The sequence below is a fragment of the Otolemur garnettii genome, unplaced genomic scaffold, assembly GCF_000181295.1.
Source record: "Otolemur garnettii isolate 467f Iridium unplaced genomic scaffold, OtoGar3 scaffold00018, whole genome shotgun sequence".
NCBI classification, from domain to species: domain Eukaryota; kingdom Metazoa; phylum Chordata; class Mammalia; order Primates; family Galagidae; genus Otolemur; species Otolemur garnettii.
In genome coordinates, this window is record NW_003852413.1 from 17,081,403 (window position 1) to 17,100,406 (window position 19,004).

General features: G+C 38.1%; 1 protein-coding gene across 7 annotated transcripts in view; it reads right to left on the bottom strand.

Moving 5' to 3' along the window:
* The window catches only part of TLK2 (tousled like kinase 2), a 138,795-nt gene that overhangs the window by 27,381 nt on the left and 92,410 nt on the right, over positions 1-19,004 (bottom strand). For all 7 annotated transcript variants that reach the window (XM_023511098.1, XM_023511095.1, XM_023511094.1 and 4 more), the window contains 5 exons: positions 17,938-18,074; positions 8,262-8,414; positions 5,733-5,799; positions 4,321-4,418; positions 2,322-2,403 (listed from right to left, as the gene is read on the bottom strand). In XM_023511098.1, coding sequence (XP_023366866.1) covers positions 2,322-2,403; positions 4,321-4,418; positions 5,733-5,799; positions 8,262-8,414; positions 17,938-18,074 — 537 coding nt within the window. The remainder of the gene's footprint in view (positions 1-2,321; positions 2,404-4,320; positions 4,419-5,732; positions 5,800-8,261; positions 8,415-17,937; positions 18,075-19,004) is intronic.

Sequence of the window (19,004 nt, forward strand, 5' to 3'; positions counted from 1 at the left end):
AAAAAAAAAAATAAAATTGACTTAAGAAAGGGGAAAAGGGGAAGGAGGGAGATAAATTTTGAAAAAGGTGGGGGAGAAAATCTGAATAGATCAATATGTAGGGGAATTGAAAAAGTAGTTAAATGTTTTCCACTAAATGGACACCTACTCAGGTGCCTTTTATGAGTCAGCTCTAACAAACTTTCAAGGAGCCAACAATTCCAAAGTAATGCAAAGGGTTCCAGAGCATAGGAAAACTCACTCGAAGGAGCTAGGATAACTACGACATCAAAGCTTGACAAACTAAAGATAACTATGGCACTTTCACTGATGAGATGAAAATAAATATATATATGAATAAAATACTGGAAAAATCAAAACTAGCAGGACACTAAAAATCATAATACAGTTCTGGAAATGGATAGTGGTAACAGTTGCACAACACTGAATGTACGTAATGCCAATGAATTGTACATATGATTAGAAAGGTGAATTTTACATATATATAAAAAAAAAATCAGCCAGGCAAGGTGGCTCATGAATGTAATCCTAGCACTTTAGGAGGCCAAGGCAGGTGAACTGCCTGAGCTCAGGAGTTCTGAGATCAGCCTGAGCAAGAGCAAGACCCTGTATCTAAAAATAGACAGGTGTTGTGGTGGGCGCCTGTAGTCTCAGGTACTTGGAAGGCTGAGGCAAGAGGATCACTTGAGCCCAGGAGTTTAAGGCTGTCGTGACCTCTACTGAGGGCGACAAACACTGTGTCTCAAAAAAACCCCCCACAAAACAAAACTCCCACAAAAATTAACATTAAAAAGGAAAACAATAGAACTAGATTTTTACTGTTTTAATCTGAAATGAAAACTATACTCAAAAAAATTTCCTATGTACAAATTCATATGGGCATAGCATAAATCACAACAGTGATGGCTACACCTTTGAAACAGGGAAGTCCCAGAGCTGTACAGTGAAGTTTAAAAACCAATTCTGTGTTTATTTTTTTGAGACAGTGCTTCACTTTGTTGCCCAGGTTAAAAGTGCCATGGCGTCAGCCTAGCTCACAGCAAACTCAATCTCCTAGGTTCAAGCAATCTTCCTGCCTCAATCTCCTGAGTAGTTGGGACTACAGGTGCCAGCCATAATGCATGGCTAATTTTTCTATTTTTAGTAGAAATGGGAGTCTTACATTCACTCTGGTCTTAAACTCCTGACCTCAAGCAATTTTCCCACCTCAGCCTCCCAGAGTGCTAGGATTATATGGGCTTGAGCCACCAAATAGCTCTGCATTTAATAGCAGGTGCCAAAAACATGTAGAGAAATTAAAGCAGAAGCAGGCAGAAATTGGCTAACATATTATGAATCTGTAGCTTTATTTAAAATAGGGTAAATTACTCATTTGGTAAAGCTTAACCTAGAGGCATAAAAGTCTGTACTTTGCAGACACAAGTGAAGTGCTGTACGGCAGGATACTGTTTCAGAATGCCAGTGCTAGTAAATACTATTAGATGACAATTTTCTTGAAACAAAAAACAGGTTTTCAAATAAGAATAACTTTAACAGGGTCCCCATAGCTCAGTGGTTAAAGCATTGGCACTATGGGGGAGGTGGGTTTGAACCTAGCTGGGCCTGCTTGAAAAAAAAAAAAAAGAGTAACTTTGATACATATCTATTTTGTAAAAATAAAATAACATGTAGGCATATGTCTCTGTGTGTACATACGTATATGAGAAAAAAGGTAACACATAGTCATTTCTAGTAAATGTGAATGAAGCAGAAAGCACAGAACCAGAATAAAAATCACTGTAATTCTACCATCCAGAAATGAGCTATTTTTTGTTTCTTCTCTATTTATTTTTGAATTTGAAAACAGGGTAAAATATTGTATGATGCTTAGTGACTTAGGTCTACTGGGAGCTGTTTTCCCAAAAAATACAGGTTCTTAAAAGTGTTTTTTTTTTTGAGACAGTGTCAAGCTGTCGCCCTGGGTAGAGTGCCATGGCATCACAGCCCACAGCAATCTCAAACTCTCGGGCTTAAGCGATTCTCCTGCCTCAGCCTCCTGAGCAGCTGGGATTACAGGCACCCTGCCACAATGCCTGGCTACTTTTTGGTTGCAGTTGTCATTGTTGTTTAGGAGGTCTGGGCTCAAACTCACCACCCTCAATGTATGTGGCTGGCACTCGACGCACTGAGCCATGTATAAGCACTGAGCCTGGGTTCTGAAAGTTTTTAAATTTCAACCAACAGATATCAATCCATCATCATCACCATTCTAAATGTTCTCTAAATTTGTTAATAGTCAGTAATTTAACCCTCAGTTTTTGTTCTCAGTTCCTTTTACCTACCTTATAAACTTCACTGAAACCTCCTCTACCCAAAAGATGTAACAACAAATATCTGTCATTTAGCGTGGGATGATCTTTAAATCTGTAGAAACAGAGAATATGTAACATCCTGAGATCAAAGACTACAGTCTGCCACATTTGTATAATTCCCAGAATATTTAACACACTACAACATAGCTGCTGGTGGCTGTTTGACAACTATTAACAGCAAATTGTGAATATAAAGTTACACAGTTCAAAGAGGCAGCATAATTATAATGAACAGCAATAGCTGTAGAGACCCAGGATACAGTGCTAGTCTCAGCATAGCTTCATTAGACCTGTGACCTTTCTTGATTTCCTTCCCCTTCTGCCCTGCTATAAAATGGGGGTAAATTAAGACTAAATTAGGAATTTTCTTTTTTTTCAAGACAGTTTTAGTTTGTCGCCCTCGGTAGAGTGCCTTGGCATCACAGCTCACAGCAACCTCCAACTCTTGGGCTCAAGCGATTCTCTTGTCTCAGCCTCCTGAGTAGCTGGGACTACCAGTGCCTGCCACAATGCCCAGCTTTTTTTTTTTTTTAGTTGTCATTGCTGTTTTAGCTGGTTGGGCCAGGTTTGAACTCGCCACCCTTGGTATATGGCGCCAGTGCCCTATCCACTGAGCCACAGGTGCTGCCCTCTAGATTAGGGATTTTCACACTGTGCTATCCAGCTTCCCCAAACCATTCAATTGCCACACATTCCCACAATTTCCAAACTATCTATAGTAAAATTCTAAGACATTTTATATTGCCTTAAAAATAGATTGTTCATATATAAAGTGAGTTATGCACTCTATGTGCATTCAATATTCTCTCTTTAAGACAGACAAATTCTAGTGAAAAAAAAATTCACATTTTTTTTTTTTTCAGAAACAGGATTTGGCTCTGTTACTTAGGCTAGAGTACAATGGCACAATCATAGCTTACTGCAGCCTCTAACTCCTAGGCACAAGCAATGCTCCTGCCTCAGCCTCCCAAGGAGCGGGGACTCTAGGTGTGAGCCATTGCATCTAACTAAATTTTAAAATATTTTTGTTTTACTTAGTTCCTGATCTTAAACAGTCCAATTATTAATTCTAAAATTATAATCTTAAGAAAGCAGCATGCCTATGGGGAGAGATGCATTACTGCATGTTGGTTTGGATCAGAAAGGTCCAAGCTTGGCAATGTGTTTGATCACATTAGTTAAGGGTTCCTGCTCAAGTTAACTTAATTTCTCTAAGCTTATTTTCCTGATCCATGTATTGAAGATGACTGAATTATCCTGAGGATTAAAGGAAGAGTATGTAAGGGGACTTGGCACCATGCCTGATATACAGAGAGTGGGAACTGCTATTATCTGTCATTTGACAGAAAGGACCATGGAGACATTAGCCAAACAAAAATACACAAGCTGTGGCTATATGAGAAAAATGTTTCATGGTCAGAAAAATGTTGGAAAGAATAGATTACTTATAAAAAAGCTTTCCCACTTCAAACTACTTTTTCTAGTTTCAGTCCCTTAAATGGCTTGTAAACAAAGGTGGCTGTTAATCTATAATTAATGTGCTAACTTTAAGGGTTTTACTTAAAATGTCAACACATGAATGGTCCTTAAAGCTCATTCAGAAACTGAATGTCATTTCATCCCAATATTCTTTCCATAGTATGTATCATATTGGTGATCAAAGATTCTCTTTTTTAAAGCTCTGTAGGTAAATGTGAATATGCAGTACTGACATTTATAATCATTTAAGATTACAAAGTTATATTGTAAACTTGTATAATAATGCTGTATGCATACAAATACATTTAATAAATTTAATATATTCATATATATTCACACCAAAATAAATCATAATTTTGTTCATAAAACTGTATCATGCCCTACCTGTGGAATCATTTATCAAATTTATATTAAACAGAAACATCATTTTGCATTTTAGACTATTCATCTCATTAAGCACTTAGTAATCTCCAACTCCCAAGTTACTTACTGTGAATTATCTTCATTATGTATCCTTTTTAATTCCCTGATATGTAGATTTCTAACCCTTTCTAGTCTTTCCAGCTCTGCCTGGATCTCTGCTTCCTCCTAAAGAAATAATTCAGAATTACAGAAAACTTTACCTTTTCAGAGTCTCATTTCAAAAACAACAGAATTCTCTGTGAAAAGCTAAAGAGGCTTTACATTAAAAGACTGATTTTTAAGAAACAGAATTATATTTTCACTTTTAATTTTTTTTAAGAGTCTCACTCTGTCACCCTCAGTAAAATGCCATAGTGTCATCACAGCTCACAGCAACCTCAAACTCTTGGGTTCAAGTGATCCTCTTGCCTCAGTCTCCCAAGCAGCTGGGACTACAGGCACCTGCCACAAAACCAGGCTAGTTTTTCTATTTTTAGTAGGGACGGGGTCTTGCCCTTGCTCAGCCTGGTCTCCAACTTGTGAGCTCAAGCCATCCGCCTTCCTTGGCCTCCCAGAGTGTTAGGATTACAGACGTGAGCCACCACACTCGGCCTAAGAACTAGAGTTTTAATTATAAAGCAATGAAATCCAACCATACAGAAGAGTATAGTGGGGAAAGTATAAGTTCTCTACCTTCCTCCTCCCTCCTCTCCGTCCCCAAGTCTCTGGATGGAACCACTTATGTGAGTTTTTAGAAATGTCTTGTGCATGTAAATATAAGTATGCAAACTTTTTTACAAGAATCAGGTTTTCTTCTGTAAGTATGATTATACTTGGTTCCTTAAATTCTACTTACTTAATGAGATCTGAGAATCCAGTGGGAAAAAGATATGAAAACCAGCATGTGAAACCCCCCACACCCAACAGCAATTTAGTAATTAATCTTCACTGACCACCATCACCACAAACAGCATCTACCAATAATGTATGGGCTGCTGAATTTAAAAGCTGAGGTAATCTACATCTAAGACAGCTCAGTGAACATCATCAATAACAAATTCTATGTTAAATGCCTTTGTGTTTGAATATGGTTGGTTTGGTACAAGAGCTTCTCTTCTTTTGCTAGTTTAGGCAAGAAAGAAGAGCTGCTATGGGATTTAAAATGTCACAACAGTCTTTTAACATCAGTCTCAGAGCCATCTGTTCTTGGTGAACATTTAATTTTTACTCTAAGGATAAGCACTTGGGAAGCCTCAGAATGTATACAGAATTATCTATCAACAAATCATTGAGGGAAAAAATATTCTCACTGGGTTATTAGAGTTGACTTCAACAGAAAGATATGAGTTCCACCATTACACTACAAGATATGATAGTGAAAATAATTACTCAAGATTTCTGGAGCTATATGAAACTACTCTTACATTTGCCAAACAGCTTCAACAACAAATGTAAATTCGAAATCACCTTTCTGCACACAGATTTTCTTATTATACTTACCTTTTTAAGATGACCTAATCTGAGTTTGAAAATTTCTTCTTGTTCATGGTATTCTGCTAATGTTAACCTGAAAAATAATGGTAGAGATTTCAGTAAATTATCTGAAATCATAGCATGCCTATTTAAAGAGAAATGCTCATACCTATACCTGTTACTCCATTTCAGATCAATAAAAAATGGAGAAATGAAAAAATCATGGCTAACAATTCTCTCTGCCTGAAACAGGTTCAATACCAGGAAAGGAAAAGGTGACATACTCCAAGGCTCAAGAGGCCTCTTTTTGGCTTTTGGTTAAAGGAAAGAGCCAAATCCCAAATACTGATTAAAAACTAGACTGAAGGTCTTCCAGGTTAGATTCTACACAGGATTCTGGAGGGTAACTACTCACTGACACTCTACTAACCTACGCTGAATTCTAATTATTCGTCTGTGGCAAAGAAACAACCCATGCCTTGTTTAACACTCCTAAGCCAATCATTTTGCGGGCTAGCATTAAATAATTTTCAAGTAATACTAGAGGGAAAAAAATCCCTTCACAAAATAAACAGAGGAGTCATGAAAAAAAAACAACCAATGATCAGACTGATTTGTTTACAGAATCTTTCAATCTGAGCTCCTACTTAGATTCGTTGAAAGGAAATACGTAGATTTGAGTTGTAAAACATTTGGAGTTATACTAAAATGTAATTATTAATTTACTCATCTGTTCATCTCCCCTAAAGTAGGAGCTCCTAAAGCTGAGGCTGTATATTTTAATTCTGTATTCCCAGACCAGGGCCTACCATAAAATAAGCATTTAACATAGACTTACTAAAAAAATACCAAGGAAAAGACTACCCAACACACAGCAGGTATATGTAGGGTAAGAAATAGTGTTAAACCATCTTTCTCATTGGAATAAAGGAAGGTGCATTTCTTGGATGTCATGGGCTTTTAACAATGGTTTAAGTATTACTATACTTCAAGTGGATTCTGAGTTAATACGTTTTTGTGAACTAATCTGAAACATAAAAAAAGCAAAAGACATACTAATCATTAAGTTATATAATACTATGCCTTTATTTGAAGTTAACTCTAAAAGTCAAATCTACTTTCAATTAAAGAGAAAGGAATGGAGGAGAACATTTGTACTCTAGATAGTCTACTCTTCCTACACATGATAACTGTGTTAATAACTATTAACTGACAAGAGAAAAAGATGATTGTACTGTAATTTATGACACTGGTGTTTTCCTTAGGTTTTCATAACAGGAAAAAAATTCTGGTGAGATCAAGATTCGGCTGATCAGAAAAATATCCTTTTCCTAAAATAATAACTATTCTTTTAATTCTTGGCTTACTCCTACATTTGTACTGTTAACTAGTTTCTTTTGACCAGTAAAGAGCATTATTCAATCTAAAGCATTAGCCAGGGGCCAGACACAGTGGCTCATGCCTATAAATCTAGAACTTTGACATGTCAAGGCAGGAGGATCACTTGAATCCAGGAGTTCCAAGACCAGCCTGAGATAAATAGCAAGACCTTGTCTTAAAAAAAAAAAAAAAAAAAAAATTTTTTTTTTAAATCAGCCAGGCATGGTGGCACACACTGGTAGCCCTAGTTACTTGGAAAGCTAAGATGGGAGAACCACTTGAGTCCAGGAGTCTGATGCTATATAGCCCCAGCAACATAATGAGACCCTGTCTCAAAAAAGAAAAAATAATAATTAAAAAAAAGTAGCCAGGTAATCCCCACAAGACAATACCAGTATTTTATAACCCAGAGACACATAAGAAATAATATAATTTTGATACAATGACATCATATTTATTAAAAGAGTGGCCAAAAGTCATGATATCAAGTGAAGTAAAATTACTTCTCCCATCATTTGAAATTCCCTAAATAAAGAGCAGAACTAAGATAGGGGCAGTGGCTCATACTTATAATTCCAGTGCTTTGGGAGGCCAAAGTGGGAAGATCACTTTTTAAGTTCAAGACTAGTTTGGGCAGGAGGTTGATGCAGGATTGCTTGAGCATGAATATGAGGCTGCAGTGAGCTACAATTGCATCACTGCACTCCAGGTCTAGCAACAGAGTAAGACTATGTAAATAAACAGCAAGCAGGACTAAGAAAATGTGTTGATATTACATGGCTTTTACATGAGTGGAGATTGCACCACTGCACTCCAGCCTGGCAACAGAGTAAGGCTGTCTAAATAAATAAATAGCGAGTAGGACTAAGAAAATCAGTTGATTTTACATAACTTTTACATGAGCTGAGAGTATACTACTGCACTCCAGCCTGGCAACAGAGTAAGACTGTCTAAATAAATAAATAAATGAATAAATAAATAAATAGCAAGTAGGACTAAGAAAATCAATTGATTTTATATGGCTTTTACATGAGCCAAGCAATTAATATAAGTAAAAAGAAAGCTTAAACCTGAGTAAGCTCCAGAAATAATCATCGTTCCCAGTGGCACTCAAATAGATATTGTATCTGAGGTCAGGGTGTGGTGTCACAGAGTTGACATCAATAAATAACATACGTTTCATTTTCAGCTCCATTGGTCTTGCTTTTCCGCTGTTTTTGCTCATTGGTTGCTGGAGGGGCCTGGCCCATGGCAGGAGGTTTCCGCTTTGCTAACATTTTCCGTTGTCTTTCTATCTCCTCCCTCTGTGAATTTATCCTTTCCTGTTGCCTAGAGGTATAAAAGATGTTGCACAGAGAAAGGTCAAACATTTTTTTTCTAACACAGCTATAGAACAAACACAAATAACTTGTATAGCCACCTGTATATCCCATAAATTGCAGAAAAATAAGCCTTCTTAAATTAGAGATGTGATTTTAACCTCAGGTTGCAAGAGCCAGATAACTGGTCATAGATTTGGGGGGAATGAGTCTGTGTTTAAGATACTAGATATTATTATTTTCAGAGTGGCAAAGTAGGCAGAAAGGAACACATCAAATTTCTATTGTGTCCCTTATTTTCCTACTCAAAGGGACAATTGAATCCTTTTTTATAGCTAAGAAAACAACTTTCTGGTAAAGATCTATATATAAGGAAAAGAAGGTATAAAATGTTCCAAGTTCCCTTTTATTGTTGGTTTGGATTAAAGCTTCTTCAATTTGGCTTGGTGCCTGTGGCTCAAGTGGCTAAGGCGCCAGCCACATACAACTAAGGTAGCAGGTTCAAATCCAGCCTGGGCCTGCCAAACAATGATGGCTGTAACCAAAAAATAGCCAGGTGTTGTGGCAGGTGCCTGTGGTCTCAGCTACTTGGGAGGCAGAGACAGAAGACTCCTTTGAGCCCAGGAGTTAGAGGTTGCTGTGAGCTGTGATGCCATAGCACTCTACCCAGGGGGATAGCTTGAGGCTCTGTCTCAAAAAAAAAAAAAGCTTCTTCAATTTTATTTAGAAAGATACTAGGTTCATAGGATGCTAAAGAAAGTAAACAAGAGTTTCTCTTCAGGCCTATTATTCATTCTATTCTAAGAGAGCCATTACTACCCTGCAAGTCATCTCCTACTCATTGAGAAAAAGCGCAATGAAGTCTTACAAATAGCAAGAACTCCTTAGGCAATGATACATAAAGTGAATTAGTATAAAACATATTTTACACATCTTTAGATGTCTAATACCACTACCATTACAGTGATTTCTAGTAAGATGTGCAATTTTTCTTTTTCTTTTGAGACAATCTCATTCTATTGCCTTGCATAGAGTGCCATGGCACCAAAGCTCACAGTAAGTAATCTCAAAGTCCTGGGCTCAAGCAATCCTCTTGCCTTAGCCTCCCAAGTAGCTAGACTACAGGTGCCCACCACAACACCTGGCTAGTTTTTCTTTCTTTCTTTTTTTTGAGACAGAGTCTATGTTACCTTCTATAGAGCACCGTAGCATCACAGCGCACAGTAACTTCAAACTCCTGGGCAAAAGCGCTTCTCTTGCCTCAGCCTCCCAAGTAGCTGGGACTACAGGCGCCTGCCATAATGCCTATTTTTTGTTGCAGTTGTCATTGTTGTTTAGCTGGCCCAGGCTGGGTTTGAACTCACCAGTCTTGGTGTATGTGGCTGGCGTAGCAACCACTGTGCTATAGGCGCCAAACCTAGTTTTTCTATTTTTAGTAGAGATGGGATCTCGCTCTTGCTCAGGCTGCTCTGGAATTCCTGAGTTCAAACAATCCACCTGCCTTGGTCTCCCAGAGTTTTAGGATTATTGGTATGAGCCTCTGCACCTGGCCAGATGTGTATTTTTTCCGCAATAGAAACCAAGTTTACAACTTACTAATCAATTAAAAACTCCACTATAAGAAAAACACTTTCCCTTATGTATCAGACACTACCTAACAAATATTAAGGTTTATACACTTGGCATATAAAACTATACAAAGATTTAAGATTAACCATTTAATAAACTGAAGCCTTTAAATTACCTGCTATAGTTCACAAATACTAACTCCCTCCCCCTCCCTTCTGTACTATGCTTCTCGCATCCTGCTTCCCTTTCTACGATGAACCTTCATTTTTGCAGAATGATGAAATCTAATTTTTTTTAAACTATTCTCAAATGGAACCTATCCTACACCGTTTTCCTTAGGTCAAACTTTATCCAGAGGCAGTACAGTGTTATCTTTCTCAAAAGAATGTCAACCTTTCTTGGAAGAATGTCACCCAGAAACACAAGGCTACTCTAGAGTAGAAGCCCAGAATGCACTTTATGCTACCATTATCTAGAAAGGCAATACTGTTAAGCCTGGGTTAACCAGGTTAAGCTGATTACATATCAATTTAATGGCAGAATAAATATTTAAATAAAGAGTTTTCTCTTTGCCTGAAATCTTTCTCTTTTTTATTTTTTGAGAAAGAATCTTGCTCTGTCACCTTGGATAGAATGCAGTGGCACCATCATGGCTCCTGCAACCTGAAACTCCTGGCATCAAGCAATCCTTCTGAATAGCTGGGACTACAGGTGCATACCACCACACCCCACTGACTTTCATATTTTTTTGTAGAGATGGGCTCTCACTCTTGCTCAGGCTTGTCTCAAACTCCTGATCTTAAGCAATCTTCCTGCCTTGGCCTTCCAGACAGAGTGCTTAGGATTATAGGCATGATCCACTACACCCCACCAAGAGTTTTCTATTTGCCTGAAAATTATTTTAGCTACCACTTTGCCTCCCTACCCTCATCTTACCCTCTCAACAGATATACAGGGTAGACATTAAGTTCATGTGCCACAAACTTTTATGTCCACTCTGTATATAGTTAGCCCCCTGTATCCATGGATTTAACCACCTGCAGATTAAAAATATTCAAGAAAAGGCTCGGTGCCTATAGCTCATCCGGCTAAGGCGCCAGCCACGTACACCTAAGGTGGCGGGTTTGAATCCCCAGCCCAGACCTGCCAAACAACAATGACGACTGCAACCAAAAAATAGCCGGGCGTTGTGGCGGGCGCCTGTGGTCCCAGCTACTTGGGAGGCGGAGGCAGGAGACTCGCTTGAGCCCAGGAGTTGGAGGTTGCTGTGAGCTGTAATGCCACAGCACTCTGCCCAGGGGGACAGCTTGAGGCTCTGTCTCAAAAAAAAAAAAAAAAAAAAATATTCAAGAAAAAAATATGGATGGTTGCTTCTGTACTGAATGTGTACAGATCTTGTTATTCCCTAAATATGGCGTAACAACTATTTATACAGAGTTTACATTACATATTATCAACAATCTGCAGATGATTTAAGTATATAGGAAGATATGCATAGGTTATGTGCAAATATAATTATCATACCATTTTATATAAGGGTCTGGGCATCCTTGGATTTTGGTATCCAGAGGGGTCCTGGAACCAATCCCTCATAAGGGACAACTGAATAAATAATTCATGACTTAAAAGAATTCTGGGTTGAGACACAGAATCTTTAGGAAAAATCACAATCTTCCTTCTGATTCTCTGAATGTCCTTTCTGAAGGACATTAAGAAAACACGTACCTTATCTAAACCTGAATTTCCCAATCAATAAAAATTGGTAAAATATCTTAACTCATTCCTACCTTTTAAGGGCTATGAATGCAAGGCACTCTGAACTCTGGAGATAACCATACAGTAACAATAAAATAAAAAGGCCTAATGGAGTGCACCTAGGTTAAAAGTCTAGAAGTCTGAAGGCAGGGTCAGGGTGTGGCAGGGTCATATCAGGAGGATCTCCTCTTCCAGGGATTTCGTTGCCCCAGGCATTCCTTGGCTTGTGCACCATAATATTTTGTCTTTGAAAACTGTTTTGAAAAGCAATCACCTTTATTAAATAAAATAAAACTAGCTTCCTATTATCTTCAGATAGAATTCATACATTTAATCTATTCAGATTCATCTGAAAGGAGTCCCGCAGCCATCATATATATAAACCATAAACACAGGGTACACAGATTCCAAAACACTTTTGGGAAAATCTTAAGCTAAATGTTCTTAAGAGCTTTGAACAGAAATGAGAGCTTGCTTTGTGAACAACAAAGCTAAAGTACCAAAGATCAATGTTATGTAATATAAAGATTCTCATATGGATTCTTGATATTCTTGAAACTATTTAGCTACTGATACTGAAAAATCAAAGAATAAAGAGTCTATTAGTGGTATTTCATTTAGATGAACTTTGGGAGTACAAAGTTCTGGATTATGTCAATAAACTATAACTTCTTTTAGAACGGCAATCATGTCTTATCAACTTGTATATCCCCCAGCACAGATTGACAGTGCCTTTCACAGGGTTGATCCTTAAATATTTCTTGTATACCATCACATTTAGACAGTGCTTACCCTTCATCACCCATGGAAAGAGATTATTTCTTCTATCTTTTATAGAGTATTGCTGACCCCCCCAAATCCATCTCACTTATATTTAAATAATTCTATTTAAAAAGACACTGCCTGTAAAGGAAACAGGGCCATCAGTCTCAGCACCATTATAGGTTGAATTGTGTGCTCCAAAGGCATGCTAAAAAAGTCCCAACCCCCAGTGACCTGATGCGGAAAGAAATAGAGTTACTGAAGATGTTATTGGTTAAGATGAGGTCATACTAAAATAGGGAAGGCCCTCAATCCAATATGAGTAGTATTCTGTTAAGAAAAGGTAAGGAGACACAGAGACACATAGGGAGAAAACCATGTGAAGATGGAGGCAGACACTGCAATTATGCAGCCACAAGCCAAGGAATGCCTGGGGCAAGGAAATCCCTGGAAAAGGCAGATCCTTCTGATATGACCCTGCCACGCCCCGACCCTACCTTTAGACTTCTAGACTTTTATCCTGTAAGGAAAAACATTTTTCTTGCTTTAAACCACTCAGTTTATGGTATTTTGTTAATCAGCCCTAGAGAAAGCATACAGGCACATTCAACAGCAAAACCGTATTTCACACTCTAACCATACTAGAAATAACGAGTAGGAGAGGCAATTTTTAAAAGCATCTATTTTTAGACACAAATCTAACTGGAAAAAAATACTTTAAAAGTAATTTACAAAGAACTTGTGAACATACCAGATGAGAATTTTTAAAGATTCCCAGGATTTCATATATTCTGTACATACTAGAAACTGTAAAATAGTACAGACTACCTACAGGAAGGAGATGTTCATCACATCAACAACATGAACTGTCCCAGTATTAATCATGACTTGAGAATCACACAGCTCATCATGAAGTGCTTTAAGATGGGTTAACTATAATGCCTGATAAATCAGGATAAATGCTAGACTAGTATTACAATGTTGTCAAGTTTAATTTGTTCCTGCTGATTAGCCACATCTTAAATAATCATAATTCTGTCCAAAGGTTAAAACCCATTAATTTAATGATGTTTATTTCAATATAAACAAGGTCTTAGCAATTTTTATTGCCTTGCCATTCACTAGCTAAGGCTTATTTAAATAAAAAATAATTGCGGATTACATTAACGTACACAGCTATGATTTAATAAAAAATAAAAAATCAATGAATAAAAATAATTACAGATGAGCATATGGGTACTTAAGGGAAGAGTCATATCTTGATGGCTTGCACTGCTACTAATAATGACTTAATAAGCTTTAAAGCAATGTTCAATTGTTTGTTGTACTGAAAAAGACAAGTTTTTCTGTTTTTTTGGTTTTTTTTTTGCAGTTTTTGGCCAAGGCTGGGTTTGAACCTGCCACCTCCCGCATATGGGACAGGCACCCTACTCTTTTGAGCCACCACCCAAAAGACTAGTATTTAACATTACTTTCTCAAAGTATAAAGCAAGCAACTTTTCTTTCTTTGTTTTTTTTTAATTGTTTGGAATGCACTGAGGGTACAAAGAATTCGGTTACACTGATTGCAGTTGTTAGGTAAAGTCCCTCAGCAAGCAACTTCTTCAACAGAAGCAAGCATACTTTAGAAAGCAAAAATTACTAACTGGACGAAAAATCTGATAACATTTTTCTATTAGACAGTAAATCTTCTGTTTTAGGAATTAAATAATCACTCAAAAAAGAGCCAGAGAACAAAGTGAGAACAAAAGAAGTATCTTGAAGTACTTGTTAGAACTATATTTTAATTACAATTCAGCATCTTTTTTTGAGACAGAGTCCTACTCAGTGACCCTGTGGTTAAATGCTGTGGTGTCATAGCTCACAGCAACCTCAAACTCTTGTGCTCAAGCAATCCTTTTGCCTCAGCCTCCCAAGTAGCTGGGATTACAGGCATCTGCCACAACTCCCTCTATTTAGAGATGGGGTTTTGATTTTGCTCAGGCTCATCTCAAACTCCTGAACTCAGGCAATCCACCCACCTCAGCCTCCCAAAGTATTAGGATTACAGGCGTGAGCCACCTTGCCTGGTCTTTATTATTCAATTTTTAAATGTCTTGACTTTTGCTCTTCCTGTTAGCTGTCAGTTCTTCACCTACCTCACCCATGAATTACTCAACGTTACAGAATGATCATTTATGAAGTTATCAGATATAGCCTTCTATACCTAAAGAATTTCAATTTATTTTTTTTTAATTTTTTTTTTGAGACAGGAGCCTCAAGCTGTCCCCCTGGGTAGAGTGCCATGGCATCTCAGCTCACAGTAACCTCCAACTCCTGGGCTCAAGCGAGTCTCCTGCCTCCAAGTAGCTGGGACCACAGGCGCCTGCCACAACGCCCGGCTATTTTTTGGTTGCAGCCATCATTGTTGTTTGGCAGGCCCGGGCTGGATTCGAACCCGCCACCTTGGGTGTACATGGCTGGCGTCTTAGTCGCTTGAGCCACAGGCGCCGAGCCAAGAATTTCAATTTCTGCACTAAAGCAAAGGGAATTTATTAAAGCAAAACTTCAGGGAATCAAATGCCTATAATTAATAGACACCAGCCAGAAACAGTTCTCCAAAGGAAGAAATGGACACCTTACCATTTATATGACCTTAAACTAAGGTGACTAGACGTTCCAATTTTTAACAATTTGTCCTGTGTCCCGTGGCATTTTTAAAAAGTTCCCATTTTTGGAAAGAATGCACGACAAGCTAGGGAACAGCAGGAGAATGGGAAGGGAATATACTGGGCTGATGAAAAGGTTAATGTAACTTCATTTGGAAATGAAAAGGCTAATGTAAACTCCCTATTCCCTCAGGAGACTGGCTCCCTCCCTTGCTTCTAGGCAAGGACAATTAGCTCAAAAGGAGCCAAACTGTCTGGAACAAATAGGTAGGCCCCTCCTCTTTAGAGTAAGGCAAACAGAAGTCCCGCTTTTGGCGGGACAGTCCTGATTTTTAACAATTTGTCCTGTGGCATTTTAAAAAAGCCTGGATTTTTTGAAAGAATGCACGACAAGCTAGAGAACATGGGAGAACAGGAAGGGAATATATGGTTTTTGGCTGCCATGTGGCTATTTTGCCAGGATATGCGTTTTATATTATTTTTGTTAATTTTATAATGTTAAACTTTAATAATAACAAATAATTGTTGAGAACTGCTTATCAAGAACTGCTTATCAAAGTTTGCATTGTTATCAGCCCCCCGGTCCTGCTTTACCAACATTAAAATCTGGTCACCTAACCTTAAACCATTAAACTAGGGTTATCTACCTAGAGGGAATAAGCCCAGTCAGTTTCTCTGATCTTATGGCTCTACAGCAGTTACCATTTTGTAATCTGTAACTGTGTAAAGATTCCCAGAACCTTCTGGGGATGAGAAGGCATAGGGAGTAAAAGATAAAATACTGCTACTATCAGCAAAATTTTTAATCACTTTTTAAAACTAATTACATCTCTATACAAACTATCTTTTTGAGTCAAAGTCTAAGACGACTGCCATGTAACAACTGGCCACAAGCAGGGCTCACCAGGAGTCAGGGCATTAGATGGCTTTGGCCACTAATGGGGAGGGATCTTAAGTTTTGTCTTCAGATCCCATTTTAACACATCTGGAAAGGGTGTTAGCAGATGGCACCTCCATGTAACTGCTGTTTACAGTGGTGCCCCGGTATACCTCTGCTATCACCACCACCCATGCTTAGAGCACAGAGTGAATGCTGCTCTGAACTGCTACCTGCCCTAACTCCATAGCATGTGCTTTCCTGCCAGGGTATTCTTTGACTTGACAGCCCCCTCTTACACCAGCACACACCCATCTGAGGTACATTTGTGAAGCAAAAATATGCCTAAAATAAGTTGGAGGTTAATGTTTCACATATAAAACAAGGGTTACTAACATGTAGTTCAGAGGTTGGTTTTAACAAAATGTAAACAGCATTATTAATATTTGTATTTCCTTTCATGCATAAATTTGTGATTACTCAAAAGTAGTCTCACTCCATTTCACACTCAAGAAGCTATTTTAGACTCAGCGCCTGTGGCTCAAGCGGCTAAGGCGCCAGCCACAAACACCTAAGGTGGCGGGTTCGAATCCCCAGCCCGGGCCTGCCTAACAACAATGATGGCTGCAACCAAAAAATGGCCGGGCGTTGTGGCGGGCGCCTGTGGTCCCAGCTACTTGGGAGGCTGAGGCAGGAGACTCGCTTGAGCCCAGGAGTTGGAGGTTGCTGTGAGCGTGATGCCATGGCACTCTACCCAGGGGGATAGCTTGAGGCTCCGTATCAAAAAAAAAAAAAAAAAAAAAGAAGCTATTTTAGCAAGAGAATGAAGACAGGAAAGACAGTCCATGGAACCTTCAAATTCATCATGATCTGGAGATTAAAAATGTGAGAACCTATGATTTAAAAAAGTATAATGCTTCTACCTCACTCAGATGACAATGATCTAACAAAGCAAAATATGTAAGATGCACCAAAAGGGAGTACAACCCCAAGATACCAATTTCTTCAAGTCCTGAGCTAATAGTAGTTAGTCACACAGTATGACTTTTAGGATTTTAAACGTTAATTCTCTCCCTGGAATAAATATCTGAATGTTTCAAACCAAAAATTATAATAAAGACAAGGAATGCTCAATATTTCAAGTTCCAGACAGCCACAGACTGTGGAGCTGGTCACCACAGCATTCAAGGAATTGACTACTCTGATAAATGAACACTGTCTTCTTAAAAAGCCTCAGTGACATGTCCTACAAGTATCTTCTATGTTTCTATTTTTTATAAAGCAAAAATATGCTTTAAGTCACTGCCCATTTCATTTGTTCTGTGGATTCAGCATAAATGCTAATAGACTCCTTATGATAATTAATTTCATAATTAAAAGGTATCAAGTCAAACACTAGATTTTTCTTCTCTAGCTTCAGTGACTCTGTTATTTTTAAGTTTAATGCAGAACTCATTTTTTATTCCTTGTGTCACTTTTCTGAGGACTTTACTACATTCTCTACATTTCTTTACAGCTGTGATAACTAAAAAACTAAAAGAGGGGCTTGGTGCCCGTAGCACAGTGGTTATAGCACCAGCCACATACACTGAGGCTGGTGGGTTTGAATTTGGCCTGGGCTAGCAAAACAACAATGACAACTTCAACAAAAAAATAGCCCGGCGTTGTGGTGGGCACCTGTAGTCCCAGTTTGTAGTCCCAGTTACCTGGGAGGCTGAGGCAAGGGAATCACTTAAGCCTAAGAGTTTGAAGTTGCTGTGAGGTATGACGGCATAGCACTTAACTGAAGGTGACATAGTGAGACTCTGTCTCAAAAAAAAAAAAGATGATTTCTAGAATTATTAATGACTACAATTACAGAAAACATTAAAATATCCAAACTAACTTTTCAATTTGTCATTAAATCATGCCAATTCACTTACTTGATAAGGTTCTGGAAAGCATAACCATCTGTCCATTGTTCGGTAAAAGAGGCTCCGTGTCGGACAGTAGTAAAGTGGCCCAATCTCAAGCGATCTTGCATACTCTTATCTCTACATGCCATCTTCTCTTGTTTTGACTTAGGGGAAAATGGACAAAAAAGAAATTCAGTATTAATTAGCACAGAGAAAGATATTTCCTAGAAACCAAAAGATTTAAGGTTATCAGGAAAAATGCTGCTGAAAAAACCCACACACAATCTCAAAACATTCAGTAATGACTCCTTGGACAACATACATCTTCCATTGAAATAAAGGAGACAGGATAACAAAAGAGCTGAAGCTTCTTCCTTGGAGAAGTTTCTCTGATTTGCCTATCCATTATTTTATCTAAGAGTTCAACATCTCAATTGTGGACTATATTAATACCTAATTCCTAAGCTGTTCCCCTATGTCCTGTTTCTTCACCGAAAGACAGTATTCCCTCTGTTTTTAACAGCATTCCAAAGATTTCAGGAAAAGTATCCACCAATTCATCTCAAAACTCTAGTTTGCAATCTTGCAAAAATTTCATTAGGAGGGCCACCTGTAATCCTAGCACTCTGGGAGGCTGAGGCAGAAAGATCATATATACTCAGGAGTTTGAGACAAGCTTGAGATCCTGTCTCTGCTAAAAATTAGCCGGGCATTGTGTCTTGGCTTCTCAGGAAGTTGAGGCAGGAAGATCACTTGAACCCAAGAGTTTGAGGTTGCTGTGAGGAAGGTTGATGCCCTAACACTCTAGCCTGAGCAACAGACTGAGACTCTGAAGAAAAAAAAATTAGGAAGTACTTAAAACTTCTAAGGAATAGTTACTAATAACTATTAAAGGCAAACTGTAGGCCCTGGTCAAAAAACTGCAATAAAATAAAATAAAATAAAACAAGCTGCAACTTTCAAGTACTGTTTAAAGGTAGTTGCAGTCAATTAAAGTAATCACATACAAGTATATGTCAGCTTCATTTTTTATAGCATAAACAATTATCACATTATTTTATAAGTTACTCTAAATATCATCACTGAAACACAAG